Here is a 16,692-nt window from a genome sequence, read left to right as displayed (position 1 = left end):
CTAACTGAAATAGAGTTCCCCAGTTTTCTGGATAATTGTTTGTGTTTAGTAGAGGCCCTAGACCAACTGGTGAAACAGAACAGTGAAGAGAGAAGAGAGGTTCAGCAATAACTGATATTGTGTCATATTATTTTGCTCTCAGCAGATACCGAGAGAATTTATGAAATAGCTTATGTGGTTGTTCCTTGCCTCCTCAGAAGCAGATTTTATTATTGGAGGAGGCTTAATTTCCCTGCCGATAACAAGGCATGGTACATTGTACGTCTATAAGATTTGAGTTGATTAATTTCCCCGAAGGAATCCTTGCGATAGGTGTAGTTCAGGGGGAAACGCAGGATAATTATTATATCCTTATACTCTCGGCCTTTATGATTGAGGAGCATCTCCCTGAGTTTTTTGGTTATTGTTTAAGGCAGTTTAGAGTGCTGACTGAAAGGGCTGAGAGGGAATCCACCTCTGAAGGCCAAAGTTGAGTGTCGGTACCAGTAAAATCCCTTGGGGTTTTTTATTTTTATTTTATCAAAGTCATACCACCAGATATTGGTTTAGTTAAGAGTTATCGGTGTGTTATATTATCTCAGTCTATTGAAAGGAGATGATTCATTATTTTTCAGTATCGGCCAACTTAACATTCGTGGGTGAGTTGACATATTTGGAATTGTATATATATTGTGAGACTGAGGATACAGATCACCAGTTGGTTGTACAGCTTTGGTTGACTCACAGATTTCCCTGTTTTTGCGGGGTTGTGTAGATTTAGTTCAACACCTTGTTGCCCTTTTTGAGAGTGAATTGGCCAGTTAAGAAGCTATTTGGGTGCAGTCAATTTTTCTTTTTCTTATTTACAAGAAGAGAAATACGCACTGTAGGCCCCTGTAAGAGTAAGAAATAATGCTGTATGCCCCTCACTGATTTTAAAACACCCCGTTTTGATGAACAGTGTGATCTTGACTTTAAGTAGAGAGAGCAGAGAAGGGTTTTGATACTGTTCATGTTAAAATAGTTGAAGTTTAGAAGTATGCAGTATTTTGCTTGGCTTTCATTTCTTCTTTTTACTGAGACCTAGTCTATAACTACCACAAACTAGAATTTGGCATAGAAAGTGGGGGAGTTAATTGTAATTGTAATGTCATTGTAATTGTCATTTTCTTACCTAGATACATAATGTAGTTGATACAGTTGATGTAGTTTTTTTTCTATCACAAAAATAAATCAGTATTTAGATCTACAGTATTTTTATCTTCAATAAAATTATGTTAAGCATAATGGCATTTAATTCATACTTGAGCCAGTTAATTACACACAACAGAGCTAGGCAATGAGATCGGGCTGAAAATTCATCCAAAGGTCAGGATACTTTCTTCTATAAATCATAGAGCTCTTCCTGGCTGCCAGATAGCCGAGGCAGGATCTAGGCAAGGAATAGGAAGTATTCTAGTTTCACTCTAGGAAGATGACACTGTTCATGGATTGTGATTGGATATCTGCTAACCTGTGTGTGTAGCAATACACACAATGAGGAGGCTGAAAAAGAATAAATATGTCTGTGATATAAAGGAAAACTCTTCTGTTATAAATTGCTGCGAACTGTGCGTGGTCCTGAGAACTGAGATTGAGGTGGCGTGCAGGTTTTAGATTTGGTTTTTAACAAACTGTTTCTGCATGTAAACCTGATAAATGTGTGATAACTAAAAGGATCCTAACCTGATCTTCATTCACTGCATCATTTAAGGTTAGAACAACATGTTTACCATGATGCCCTAAACATGTTGCAGAGCCAAGTCATTTTCACATATTAATTAATTAAAACTCTGAAAGTCTGCTGTTGATTTCAGGAAATGGAACAAGATACTTGTGTATAATGGACACCTGTCAATGGAATCCTATTCTTTCATGCCAGCTGTGGTGGTGGGGTGTGGTTTCTGGTTGAGAGGAGGGACAGTGGGTTCAGGGAGCAGTGACAGGGAAGGCTGGCTGACACAGCTGGCAGACATCAGCTAATTATACCTCTCCATTTTACACAGTACTATGCTAGGAGTGTTGTGTGTGGCAGCAGAAGAGAAGCTGAGAGTGAGGAGCTAGGCTGCATGTTTGGGATCATTGTCTTGCTGAGATGTCCACCCTCATTTCATCTTGATGCATGCTTTCATCCATCCTTCAATGATATGAAGCATGCCAGTATGCTCAAAAGCAGTCTGATATCATGATGCCCTCACCTCCAAACCTAACTATTGGTAAGAGTTCAGTTTTGACCTCATCTGACGAGGCTATATTCTACCAGTATTTCACAAGCTTCAGCAAACTTTATATGTGCTTCAAAATGCTTTTTCTTCAGCAATGGAGTTTTGTTTGGTAATTGTACATATAGGTCATGGCAGTTGAGTGGATTACTTATTGTTTTCTTTGAAATAATTTTACCTGCTGATTCCAGGTCTTTCTGTAGCTCTCCAAAAGTGGTCTTTGGCTTTTGGAACGACTTTTCTGATAGTTCTTTTCACTCTTCTGTCTGTGGTTAGTTTATGGTGCAATGATGCTTTTCCCCCTTCTGGATTGTGGCCCCCACATTGCTCACTAGAACCTGAAGTAGTAGGAATTCTTCCATAACCAATGCCATTAGTATGTTTTATAACAATAAGGTATTGAGAGAATTCATTGGTTTTACCCATCATGAGATATTTCTTGTTTGAAACATTGGTAACACTTATGAGCAGAGGTGTGAAGTAATAAAGTACAAATACTTTGTTGTTGTACTTGAGTACAGTTTTCATATCTGTACTTCAGTAGTCCTTTTTTCTGACTACTTTTTACACCTTACATTTTTCAAACAGGCTTACTTTTGCTTTAACACATTCTAAACAGAAGCACATGAATGGCAATCCTGTTTGTGCATTAATCACCAGAGGATGTCACATAAACAGAAATGACGTGTGCCAAAGTCACGCTTTAAAAGTGGGAAGACTGCAGGTGTCGGTTAGTTGCGGGTGTGGTACATCTAGCTAGCTCTACAGAAGATAAGCAAGCATAAAGGGAGTGATATTTTAAGTAAGTAGGTAATTGCAAATGCAGTATTTCTATCAGCTCAACCAACATCAGCAAAAAGACAAACTTTTTGGTTGCAATTTGTCACACAGTATGTTGCCAATCAAAGGTCCAGTTGCTGTATTTTACAAAAAGAGAAAAGAGAGCTAACTTTAGTCAGAAATGGAAACGGATAAAAGACAGGACAGGATAGGAAGAAGAAATGCTAGATTTAAAGGTAAGGACTGCTCAGTGGTGTTTGATCAACTGGAAATGTAAAGCTCATATGCAAGTCCTCATGTTTTTAAATAAGATTTTGGCTGTGTATATGTGTGCCGTTTGTTTGTTTGTGTTTTCATAATGTGCAACATGCTTCAAATCACACTGAGGTAGACTCTTACTTAAATCCTCTGCAGGTTAGTGCAGGGTGAACAGGTTAACTCGCTGTACTGTGATGAATTTAACTGAATGAAATAAACCTGATGTAAATGTAAACACCAGAGATTCAGTGTAGTTTACAATATACAAAGGCTGAGTCAGAATTTAATTAAATAAAGGTCTTTGGGTCTTCAAAAATGATATACTTTATGTAATTGTTTCCTCATTCCCATTACATGTATTCTTTTTAGAATCCAATGGCTGCCATTAGATGGAACATTTTTGTGCTGAGCAGGAAGCAGCCATTGTGAACATTGTTGTTGCAAACAATGTCACAAGGCTGGGTGAAATCAGGGCAGCAGTGATTGCAGATCAGGGCATATTTAGCAACATCAGCAACGTGAGCCTAATTCGCATTGATCGCATCCTAAGAAGCAACCATATGGCTATGAAGCAGCTCTACAGAGTTCTATTTAAAAGGAAATCTGATGCTGTGAAGGAGGCCAGATGCCAATATGCAGAGGTAAGAGATCCGTACTATACTGTAATACCTTGTTGTATAATGCATTTGGAGTCAACTGGAGTAACTTTTTATTGTAATTTTGCCTTTTGTTTTGTTTTTACTTGGAGAATAATGGAGTTTGAAGGTGAGGGGGCACATCATGGCTTCATTTATGTTGATGAAGCCGATTTCAATCTCTGTAAAGTGATGAGGTGTGGAAGGAACCTTATTGGATACAGGGCTGCTTTTACAGTTCCAGGATAGAGGGGTGCCAACATAACAATGTGTGCTACCATCGCTTATACCATATCTCCACTATTGGCCCATGCAACACAGAACGCCTCATAACATTCTTGAATGCACTTCATGAGAGGCTGATCCCACCTGGGGAGTGAGAGCTGTTGAGGCCCGGCATGCAAGTCTTGTGGCATCTGGGATAATATGGCGTTTCACCACTCTCGCCTCATTAATGAGTGGTTTGCAGTACACCCTCATATGATGATGCAGTTCTCCTGTCATAATCCCCAGTTTTGAATCTCATAGAGGAGTTCTTCAGTGCTTGGAAGTGGAAGGTTTGTGATCACCATCCCTATGAGCAGACATTCAGCAACATCCTTGCTGAATGTAATGACTGCTGCTGCCCAGAAAATGGGTGTGGAGGAATGTCAAGGTTTGATATGGTATGCAAGAAGATTTTTTTTTCGCAATGCAAGAGGATATTAAATGTGATTGTCATGGTCTGTGTAAGTCTGAGGCCTGTGTGTTCCTTGTGTCTCCACCACTGAGCGGAGCCCTTAGTTTCCACAGACCGGCAGCACCTGTGAGCAATTAGGCCATCGCGTACAACCACTCCTCGCCATATTGTATGCTAATCCTCGTTAGTAAAGGCCGTCATAGTAAAAGTAGCTTAACATAATTTATACTTGAATTAATTCTATACCCTCTGCTCACAGTCAAGCCTCCAGATGTCATGTAACCATGTTGCCATAACTCAGGGGTCGGCTCTGGAGCCGCATGCAGCTCTTTAGTCTTTATACTACAGCTCCGTTGTTTGGGACAATAAATTGTAAAAGTATTTAGCTGAAGTGTATTTTATTAGTGTGTGTTCTTCTTTTTTTTTTTTTTTTTTTTTTTTTTTTAACTTGTAGTTCTAAATTGGAAGATTATCGTGATCTTGAGATATAAAAATAAAATGATATTTTATTATTTTTCGTCGCTCAAAATAAGAGTCACACTCGCGGAAACCAGTATACCCCTCTGTAACGGCATGGAATTTCTCAAGACTTTCAACCCCAGGTAGGCCAAGTATGCAGAAATGTGAGAAAACAAAAATATCTGAAGAAAATAGAACATTTAATGATGCCTGGGCAGATTTATTTGGCTTTACTTCTGAAGAAAGCGGCCTACCAGTTGGCCTAATTTGTGGATTGTCGATCTCTGGATCCACATACGTATTTGAGAAGCTATTCTCCACCATGAACTATGATAATAACAAAAACCGCTCAAGCCTCATAGATGACAGCTTACAGTTCTGCGTAAAGATGAAAGTGACTTCGTACAGCCCCGATTTGCAGACGCTGTGCGCAGAAGTTCTGGAGCCGAAGTACCATTGTAAACACATCACGGCAGACCCGACAATGTTTACATGAACGTGCTCTTCAGCATCTCTTTGACCACTTTTCAAACATGGTTGCTGTACGCATACAGCTGGCTTTAGCTTTCCAGCACACAGCCCAACACACACCAACACAACAGCAGAGAGAGCACAGACTTTAAGGCGGTGAGGCGTGATTGCGGATGACTCTCAGGTGCGACCACCTCTCCTGCAGCGTCACTGCAGGCCACGCCCCGCCATACACACATTAACCAGGTAAAATAAATATTTATGCAGATATTTTGCAAATATTTTTCATTTGTTAGGAGCATAGTGCTTTATTCCAATTATTTTTAAAATTCAGGCGATATAAGAAAGACGGCTCAGTTTTTGTTTGCTACATGGATCATTTAAATTCAGCTTTTTAATTCATTTAATGGAGACCTTCAACTGGATGTTTTTCTTTTTTGTTATAATTTTTTAAGAGTTCAAAATGTGTTCATTACATAAATAAAATTTCAATTTCTTTGTAACACTTCATGGATTTCATAAGCAACACACTATAGTTCTTAAAGCATAATGGTAAAAATCAATGTATGCAGTGTTATCTTCGTTTTAGATATCAAAAAGTATTTGCGGCTCCCAGTGTTTTCTTTTCTGTGGAAACCGGGTCCAAATGGCTCTTTGGGTCTTAAAGGTTGCTGACCCCTGCCATACCCTCTCGGTGTTTAGTTGCTGGTCTACTAGCAGCTCCCCCGCTCATGCTCACCTGCCTGCCTCCCTGCCCAGCACACTAATGTTCTCAGACTGTACATTGGAAACCTACTTACACCTGGCCTGGACCATCACCTTCCTCTATGCTTTGCCCACACCTGTCGAAAGTAAGACTGTTTGCAAATGCAACCCATATCCGGGAGCTGCGTCTGGAATTGTAACACCTTGTTTCAGTGACTTTGAGTTTCATGCTACCTCCCTCTCTCCCTCAACCCCATTTCCAGGGGTCCTCTGTACATTAACCAGTGTCAGTTCCCAACCCATGTCCACGACAGCCCCAAGGCTCCTTCATCAACTAACTCACTGCCGATTTAATAACTGACGTGTACCTCGTTCTCTCAGGGTTGTGTGTTTTTTTTGTTTTTTTTTTTTTTTTTTTTTTTTTTTTTTTGTTGTTGTTGTTGTTGTTTTTGTTTTTGGTTTTTTTTGTTTGTTTTTGGAACTCATGTGGCATTTCATATTTAGGCTCCGGTTATGTAATTTCTCTGGATTGTTCTGTTGTGCTTATGCAACTTTTCCAGGATCCAGCAGATCTGAGTTTAATGTTTTTTCATAGTATGTTTAAGAGACATTCACAGTACATCCACCTGTTGATCTAGTTGAGTATTGTTATTTGAAGTTATAGCCTAAGCATAACCTGTACTTCAATACCTGCATTTAGGTTATTACCTCGAGTTAGTGAATCACACTTAGTGTCGCTCTTATTTAAGCGTCACCCTGATGTTTCTATTCTCTGTAAACAAAGTTTTGAGTTCTTTTTTTGCATTCACTTCCCATGCCTCTAAGTGGTGTCTGCGCCGTGCCATGCCAAGGCGCGCCAAGCCCCTGCCTCCCATGTGACAAACCTCCAGAACTTTATAATTATGGACTTGTGCCGTCTACCTCCAGATCGCCCCCCCCCCCGAACCTGGTTGTATTTGGGTTTTGGTTAGATTTCAGCTAATAAAAGTTCACTTTTAGTTAAAACTTTTAGTTCATCTCTCTAGTATCTGCTTTTGGGTCAGTTTCACAACCACACCAGCGTACCCTGCCGTCACATGGAGTAACTAATGCTGTGGGCCTTTGTGTCTTTGATATTGGCCTGTAAACATTATGTATGTAATATTGTGCTTATGAAACAAATAGAATAGCAGTTATAATGGAAACAGAAACCACTCAAGTAATCATTCTTTAATTACAAGTCATAAACTGAATACACTTAAAATCAACATTGAAGTCTAAGAGAAACTAAACTAAAAGTGATAGAAAATGTGGTCACAGTAAATGTATTTTTCTATGACTAAAATAAACTTTTTTTTTTTTTTTTTTTTTTTAAATCCTACTCAGTAATATTGTGCTAATGACAATATTTTTTTTTTTAAAGTCAATATTTAAAAAACAAAACAAAAACATGTAGGATTATATGCAACAATCTTCTACGTGAAGTAAAATGGACGGTGTGGAGGAGGTGTGGTCTCTGGCCTGTCGCAGAGGGGTGAAGCAGTGAGCTCACAGGGCGGCGCGGAGCCAGGGAAACTGAGGGAAACTGTTTCTTATGTTTTGCAGTGAGAGGGAGTGGGTTGGTTGAAGGGGTGACGGGGGATGAGGAGTGCCTGCGTCCTGGCTTGCTGAAACCGCAGAAAATAGCTGCACCTCAAATATACAAAAATAAGCAGTTCAAACACGTCTGTGTCATTCATTGGGTCCCGTGCTACAGACGGCTTGATTTAGAGACTAAAATAATAATAATAATAATAATAATAATAATAATAATGGATTGGATTTATATAGCGCTTTTCAAGGCACCCAAAGCGCTTTACAATGCCATTATTCATTCACGCTCACATTCATACAGGACAATTGCATCTACTTACAAATTTACTTACTCAGTTTTAAAGTTTAAAACTATTTAAAACAGATTGTTCTACAGCAGGGGTGTCCAACTCCCGGCCTCAAGGGCCGGTGTCCTGCAGGTTTTAGATGTGCCCTTGATCCAGCACAGGTGATTTTAAATGTCTAAATTACCTCCTCAACATGTCTTGAAGTTATCCAGAGGCCTGGTAATGAACTAATCTTTTTATTCAGGTGTTGACCCAGGGTGAGATCTAAAACCTGCAGGACACTGGCCCTAAAGGCCTGGAGTTGGACACCCCTGTTCTACAGTATATTGACCTCACAAGAAATAGTCTGCAGGATCTGTAGAGTGACAATTAGTGTAACAGTTTTTCTAAACCAAGGGTAGAACATTGCATAGATCAGAGGATTTAGAGAGGAGTTTAAGAAAAACAGACCAAACACAATAGATGGTACTGAGCTATAGTTATCCCTTGCAAATGAGATGCAGTAGTATGGGCAAGAGCACAGTAGAAACACAACTACAAGAATCCCCAGAGTCCTGGCTGCTTTCAACTCAGATTTGTTAGTTTGATTCAATGAACGCTGAAGTGCGACAGTTGTAACATGAGAGCGCATGGCGCGAGCCTGAGACACAGCCACCACAAACACTCTCATATACAGAACTATGATGACAGTAACTGGAACAAAATAGGATAAAACAAGGTCAACAATCCCTACAACAACACTGACAACCAGGACACACTCTCCGTAGCAAGAACTATACCTGCCTGGTTCAGAGTCTTTTGCATAAAGACTGATGTAGAAAATGGCATAAAACCAACACAAACACTTAGTTTGACTCTAGGCACAGTAATTCTGGTGGGATAATGCAGAGGGTAACAAATAGCCACATAACGGTCAACTGATATTAGAACTATGTTCCCTATTGAAGCACAGGTAACGTTGCCAGTAAGGAAAATATAAACAGAACACATAAGATCACCAAGTACCCAGCAGGTCATGCCTCTAACAATTTCTAATGGCATCAATAGGAGGCCCACAAGAAAGTCTGAAACAGCCAGAGAGAGGAGGAGGATGTTAGTGGGTGTGTGAAGCTGCCTGCAGAGAAACAAAAAATATATAATGCACATTATTAATGTCAAACTATTTTATTTAAAATTCCAATATTCAAAACATAATCATGCTTTAAATATCCTAAGAATGTGCCAGATTCACCAAATCATTGTCTTAAAGTTTTGAAAACTGTAATTACAGCAAAGAAATTAATCTGATGTCTGATGTTGGTAACTTTGATGATAGTTGAAAGCAGCAGTGTTAATGTCATGTGTAAATCATAACAAGATGTCTTTAGTGAAAATATTTCAATATTAAAACATGATTAGGTTTTATCAACTTAAATATATCTCGCTCAGTTATAACTATCTATTGCACTTCTTTCTAGCTAATTCCACTGATCTAAATTTTCACATATGTAGGAATTTAAAGCTGTAGTTTTAAATGAACGGTTAATTCATGCCTGAAGTGGGAGACTGAGATGATGACCAGAAGGTTTAGAGCAGCAGTGATCAGAGAAATGCAGAACAGCACAATGTACAGCAGTACAGCTTTGGACCAGTGGACAAGTGTCGTCCTCCTGCAGGAACTGTTGAGGAGTTCTGGAAAGCAAAGCTCAGCTTCATTTTGTATCTCCATCAGCAGCTGACTGATCAGATGTCGGCCTTGCAGAGCTGTTAATAATCAGCACATGAATCAAATGGACCAAACAAAATTCTGCTCTTCAGTCTGTTTGGCTCTAGAAACTCTACAGCTGCCCTCAGTGCAGAGAGACCTTCACCCCGAGGCCTGTCCTGGTGAAAATCACCATGTTAGCAGATTTAGTGGAGGAACTGAAGAAGACTGGACTCCAAGCTGCTCCTGCTGATCACTGCTATGCTGGACCTGAAGATGTGGCCTGTGATGTCTGCACTGGAAGAAAAATGAAAGCCTTCAAGTCCTGTTTAGTCTGTCTGGCATCTTACTGCGAGAAACACCTTCAGCCTCATTATGATGTGGTTCCATTAAAGAAACACAAGCTGGTGGAGCCCTCCAAGAAGCTCCAGGAGAACATCTGCTCTCGTCATGATGAGGTGATGAAGATGTTCTGCCGTACTGATCAGCAGAGTATCTGTTATCTCTGCCCTGTGGATGAACATAAAGACCATGACACAGTCTCAGCTGCAGCAGAAAGGACTGATAGGCAGAGAGAGCTGGAGGTGAGTCGACAATACATCCAGCAGAGAATCCAGGACAGAGAGAAAGATGTGAAGCTGCTTCAACAGGTGCTGGATCCCATCAATCAGTCTGCTGATAAAACAATGGAGCACAGTGAGAAGATCTTCACTGAGCTGATCCATCTCATCCAGAAAAGATCTGATGTAAAGCAGCAGATCAGATCCCTGCAGGAAACTGAAGTGAGTCGAGTCAAAGAGCTTCAGGTGAAGCTGGAGCAGGAGATTACTGAGCTGAAGAGGAAAGATGCTGAGCTTAAGCAGCTCTCACATACAGAGGATCACATCCAGTTTCTACACAACTACCCCTCACTGTCAGCACTCAGTGTGTCTACAGACTCATCCAGCATCAATACCCATCCTCTGAGGTACTTTGACATAGCTGCTGTCACATCCTCAGAGGTCAGAGATAAACTACAGAACATTCTGAGAGAGGAATGGACAAACATCTCACTGACAGTCACTGAAGTGGATGTTTTACTGTCAGATCCACCGGAGTCAAAGACCAGAGCTGGATTCTTAAAATATTCACGTGAAATCACATTGGATCCAAACACAGCAAACAAACATTTGTTATTACAGAGGGGAGCAGAAAAGCAACAGCAATGAAACAACAACTGTCTTATCCTGATCATCCAGACAGATTCACTGTATGGTGTCACGTCCTGAGTAGAGAGTCTGACTGGACGTTGTTACTGGGAGGTGGAGTGGAGAGGGAGATGAGTTTATGTAGCAGTTGCATACAAGAATATTAGCAGAGCAGGGAATGAATGTAGGTTTGGACGTAATGACAAATCCTGGGCGTTAGATTGTAACAACAACAGTTACACATTTCGGTACAACAACATCCAAACTCCCGTTTCAGGTCCTCGGTCCTCCAGAGTAGGAGTGTACCTGGATCACAGAGCAGGTATTTTGTCCTTCTACAGCGTCTCTGAAACCATGACTCTCCTCCACAGAGTCCAGACCACATTTACTCAGCCACTCTATGCTGGACTTTGGCTTTACTATGATTATGGAGACTCTGCTTAGTTTATTAAACTGAAATAGACTGAAGTCTTTCATGTAAATCTGTTTCATTTCTGCACTGCACAGAGATCAGCTGTCAGTCAAACATTATGGGTGGTATCCCGACATCTTCTAGATGTTCTCTTGATGTTTTGGACTATTTAAAGAAGATCTTTCCTGTGACTGTTTATGCAGACTACCACTGCTCATCATGATTTTTATTTGAAAAAATATTTCTCCACATGAAAAGGTAAACTTCTCTATCCTCTAAATGTTTCTTGAATATTTGTATTGAAAAATGTTGATATTTCTCTTTATGAGCAGGGCATACCATGTGTGTGTTTTTGTGTTTGTTTTTGTCAAAATCATCAAACAAATGAGAAAAACTGTGACTTTCATGAATGAATTCATATTTATTTTGTGAAGAAGAAGAATCAGAATCAGAAGAATCAGAATCAGAAGAATCAGAATCAGAATCAGAAGAATCAGAATCAGAAGAATCAGAATCAGAAGAAGAATCAGAATCAGAAGAATCAGAATCAGAAGAATCAGAATCAGAAGAAGAATCAGAATCAGAAGAATCAGAAGAAGAATCAGAATCAGAAGAAGAAGAAGAATCAGAATCAGAAGAAGAATCAGAATCAGAAGAAGAAGAATCAGAAGAAGAAGAAGAAGAAGAATCAGAATCAGAAGAATCAGAAGAATCAGAATCTGTTGATTTGTAATGATGCAGCTACTTGACCATCATAGCTGCCATGTAGCGATAGTCTTTTCCAACAGTCACTGGTCTTGCTCTGAATGTGTTGTGGACTTCGCTCAATAGAATTCTGAACTTTGGTTCCCCAACACTTTCCCCATCTTGATAAACAGCCTGTTCAAAAACATAAATATCAAAATATATATTTGATACAAAATTCCCAACGTAACATAGTGGTGAGCTATAAGGCAAAAATATAACTTTGTTTTCATCCCCATTTTAGTTGAGTTTGTACTTTTGTCATACACAGAAGACTACTGCTATCAATGTCTTCAGAAAACCTCATAATACTACATCTTATTTATTTTACCTTTTTTATTAATATGAACACTGGCATTGTTTCAGTAAAAATGACTGGGAAGAGCAGAGCACAAAGAATTCACTGTAGCTTGATTCAAACATCTTCCCAGATTGTGATAACTTCATATATCAATTAAATTTTTTAGTCATAGTGCCCACCCCAAGCATAACATGCTTACACCCTTATGTAAATTGTATTAATTTTCTTAACTGTTCCCTGTTTATAATTATAATTATAATAATAATAATGGATTGCATTTATATAGCGCTTTTCTAGGCACCCAAAGCGCTTTACAATTCCACTATTCGTTCACTCTCACATTCACACACTGGTGGAGGCAAGCTACAGTTGTAGCCACAGTTGCCCTGGGGCAGACTGACAGAAGCGAGGCTGCCATATCACGCCATCGGCCCCTCTGACCAACACTGTTGTTATGATACAGGGTAGCAAGCATGGAGGCGTGGTTTGTCACATCATATCCAAAATGTGTTCTCTTAGAGAGGTATTTGAGGTACATGGAGTGATATACCACTTAGTGCGGTTTTCACTCACTTTTCGCAGACACGTGGTCTTCTTATGGGAAAAAATTGTCTGGACTGTATTTGGTTTTAGTCTTCACTTATATATATACACACACACACACACACACACACACACACACACACACACACACACACACACACACACACACACACACACACACCTGTGCGCTCTTTTAGCAACTGTGGTCGACTAAATGCCTCGAACGCATCAGGGCTAAAATGGTAAGAACATAGCCATCTTCCCATTGCTTTCTTCTTTTTTTCTCATGAGGAAAGCTGTGCAGACTTACATCTGTTCCTTTGTTGCTCTTTGACTCGAAATTACAACCAAAAGCTGCACAATATGGCATGCTAGTTACTCTCCTGTATCAACAGGTTAGCTGAATGAAAGCGCCTATACTGCCGACAACCAATATATGTCACCGTCCCAGAATGCATTTTGTGCGCAAAAACATGGCCGCTCCCACTGCTCCAAAATTGTTTTAAACAACAAAGATTTAATGAATAATGAAAACAATGTTGTTATTATCAAGTATGCTTTTATGTAGTGGAGATGAGAGAACATGCAATAAAAGTGTTACGATCCTGGGGCATTTGACCCAGTGTTTTGAGTTTTAACATATTTTGATGTTTATGGTTTATGTTTAAGTTCTTTAGGTGATCTAAGCTCATTTCTATTACGCCTAGGTTGCCGTTATAGTTCATTGTTACTTTGATTCCCCTTATGTCTTCACCCCTTCATGTGTTTCATGTGTGTCATGTTTGCGTGTCTTATGTTGTCAAGCTCATGCTGTCGTGTCCACATCTCATTATGTTTCCTGTTTCATTTTGAAGAGGTCTGCTGTCCTTTGTTCATTGTTTAATTTCACTTCCCCTGTTGCTTCTTTATGTTCATTCTAATCAGCTGTTTCCCCATGTGTTTCCACTTTCCCGATCACCTCCTCTGTGCATTTAGTCTTTGTGTTTCCATTTTTTCCTCGTCTGATCATCTGTTATCCTGCCTTGTTTCCACGTCATGCCATGTTTTCCAGGGTTTTGAATTCATGCCAGGACTTCATGTCAGGTTTCTATGTTCTTGTTCAAGTTCCATGGTTTTTTATGTTTTTTTTATGTTTAGCCTTAGTTCACCCAGTTTAGGTTTAGTTTTCACCCTTGACCTTAGTTTGTAAATTCTATTCGTTTTGATAATAAATTGCGAAAACGTATACTTGCAGCGTATTTGTCTTCTCTCTCATGAAAAACCCTACAGGTCCTCAATCAGAGGCCTGGGAGCTTGAAGGTCTTGAAGGCAGTATCTTTGCTGTTTTTAGGACTGTGCTCTTCTGGACAGTTATCTTGGATGTTGTTCCTGGAATCTGCTGCAGCCACCACCATCTCTAAGCAGCATATCGGAGACATTGCAATCATGGATAGAACTTTATAATAATGTCACTCTATTAAAAATTAGTCAGGTACTAATAAGCAGTGTTGGGGAGTAATGGAATACATGTACCGGCGTTACGTATTTAAAATACTAAATTTGAGTAACAGCATTCAATTACAATTACCGTTTTAAAAGGTGGTATCCAGAATACAGTTACTTTGTTGAAATAAATGGATTACACAGCAGGCTTTTCCTGTTTCATATGTTAGGCTGTCCCCTCTCTATTTTTGGTAATTCCACACCAGTGGAAACCCAAACAAAACACGCATTGAGAGCCTCTAACGCATGTGTCTTAATCTCGCGGCTCATGTCACCTCTACTTGCGGCAACATAATGACATGAAGAAATATTTTTAAAAGTGATTGTTCAAAAAAATATTTAATATGAAGGCAATAGGCAGAGTGTTACAGGCATAGCACTAAAAACTGTTATGGGCAGTGTAGCCCAGTTGTAAGTAAGCTATTAAGACTCAACTGTACAATGTGTTCATGTTTTCCTCCGAAACAATCAGTTCTGTTGAAGCAGCCTTTCAACGCCTCTCTCTGTCTCTCGCTAGCAAAGTTGAGCCAGACAACAAAAGTAAAGGTAGTTTTCGGCTATGAGCCCGACATGGAACCCGACGTATTAGCCAGAGGTCCCTGTACGGTTTTATGGCCTGTTTTATATACGCGTGGAATAGTTTTCCCTACAAAATTGCAGCAAAAAGTGCAGCTTTACCTAATATCCACCCTACTGTTACTCATTTTATATTAAGATTTAAGAATCTAGTTGGTATTGGTATGGTGAGTATCCTTCAGTAATAGTAATAAATCACACAGCAATAGTACATTCATGTAGTTGTAAAAAGCTTGATAATATATTAAGTACTCCAAAGTATTCAGAATACTGAATACTGAATTGAGTAACGTAACAGAATACGTTACAAAATACATTTGGGGTCATGTATTCTGTAATCTGTAGTGGAATACATTTTAAAAGTAAACTTCCCAACACTGCTAATAAGTCCCTAACTGGTCATTTATAAAGTGTTACTCATCCTTAGTCTGTCATTTATAAATAAAGATATCAATGTTTATTCTTGACTAATAAGCTCATATATAACTTGTTCATGGTATCATTTATATAGTCCAAATAATCAAATATTTAGAAGCACATTTATATATAAAATGATTAATATATAAGTGCATTGTTTGAGAGTGTGTTAATAGAGGTTTTATAAATACATATTTCATTTTGAAATTTATAGTTAGATAAGGCAATTACTAGTTAAGTGTTTTGTGTGACCTAATGTAAAGTGAAGGTCAGTGTTTCCATATAAAGCAATTGGTAATGAAAATGATAGTATCCCAGGACTTCAGTAAGTCTCAGTGTCTGAACATAGCCATAATTATAAATAATATATTATAAATGAATATAAATATAAATTTGAAATTTCTTTCATGAGAAAATGGCATAAGGTAAGTAATCTGAATGTTAGTGTTTATTGAATTGAACTAAAATTTCTTCTGTTTGTATGTAATGCAGTAGATTACCACATGGGTCCATTTGCTGAGTTAAAGCAATTTACTGCAGCAGGGTTCATAGTCTTTTTATAGTATGTTGGCCTCACAGGTGTTATGCTTGAATATCTGCAACGTGATAATAAGTTTAACAGCATTTCTAAACCAGGGGTAAAACAGGGCATACATCAAAGGGTTTATACAAGAGTTAAAGTAAAAGACAAAGACCACAAAAGACGCTGCTGGATCATTGACAGCATTTTCATCAGCGAGAGAGTAGCAATAAAATGGACAGTAGCATGCCAGAAACACAACTACCAGAACCCCAAGAGTCCTGGCTGCTTTCAGCTCAGATTTGTTTGTTTGATTGAGTGAACGCTGAAGTGTGACAGCTGTAACATGAGAGCGCATGGCACGAGCCTGAGACACAGCCACCACAAATACTCTCATATACAGAACTATGATGACAGTAACTGGAAGAATAAAAAATAAAACAAGGTCAACAACAACAGCAATATTACTGCTGAAAAACACACACTCTCCATAGCAGGAATTATACCTGCCTGGTTCAATCACGACATTCTTGGTGTAAAGACTGCTGTAGAAAGTTGAATAAAACCAACACAGACAAACACTGAGTTTGATTTTTGCCACAGTCAGTCTGGTGGGGTAATGCAGAGGGGCACAAATAGCCACATAACGGTCAATCGATATAAGAACTATGTTCCCTATTGAAGCACAGGTAATGTTTACAGTCAGAAAAAAATAAACAGAACACATGAGATCACCAAGT

The 16,692-nt window shown here is 39.1% G+C and overlaps 1 protein-coding gene and 1 long non-coding RNA gene across 2 annotated transcripts; both read left to right on the top strand.

Annotated features, from left to right (window-relative positions):
• The first annotated feature begins 1,974 nt into the window (after nt 1-1,974).
• On the top strand, nt 1,975-4,995 carry LOC102080175 (uncharacterized). Its single transcript, XR_269921.4, has 3 exons — nt 1,975-2,234; nt 3,648-3,919; nt 4,027-4,995. It is a non-coding gene; the product is annotated as an uncharacterized LOC102080175 (long non-coding RNA).
• A 4,940-nt stretch (nt 4,996-9,935) lies between these two features.
• On the top strand, nt 9,936-11,255 carry LOC102078382 (tripartite motif-containing protein 29-like). Its single transcript, XM_025903934.1, has 2 exons — nt 9,936-10,771; nt 11,235-11,255. Exons 1-2 carry the CDS (start codon nt 9,965-9,967, stop codon nt 11,253-11,255), a joined length of 828 nt encoding a protein of 275 aa, XP_025759719.1. The 5' UTR covers nt 9,936-9,964.
• The last annotated feature ends 5,437 nt before the right edge of the window (nt 11,256-16,692 follow it).

Source organism: Oreochromis niloticus, linkage group LG16, assembly GCF_001858045.2.
Source record: "Oreochromis niloticus isolate F11D_XX linkage group LG16, O_niloticus_UMD_NMBU, whole genome shotgun sequence".
In the NCBI taxonomy this organism is placed as follows: Eukaryota; Metazoa; Chordata; class Actinopteri; order Cichliformes; family Cichlidae; genus Oreochromis; species Oreochromis niloticus.
Note: the sequence above shows the minus strand (reverse complement) of the source record. Positions and strands in the feature narration are given on the sequence as shown.

What these genes read in the sequence shown, in the direction of transcription:
- LOC102078382 (XM_025903934.1), top strand. Translation starts at nt 9,965, where the DNA reads ATGTTAGCAGATTTAGTGGAGGAACTGAAGAAGACTGGACTCCAAGCT. An exon ending in CTGCTGTCACATCCTCAGAG is followed by an intron (nt 10,772 to 11,234) that starts GTCAGAGATAAA and finishes CTCCCGTTTCAG; the next exon opens with GTCCTCGGTCCTCCAGAGTA.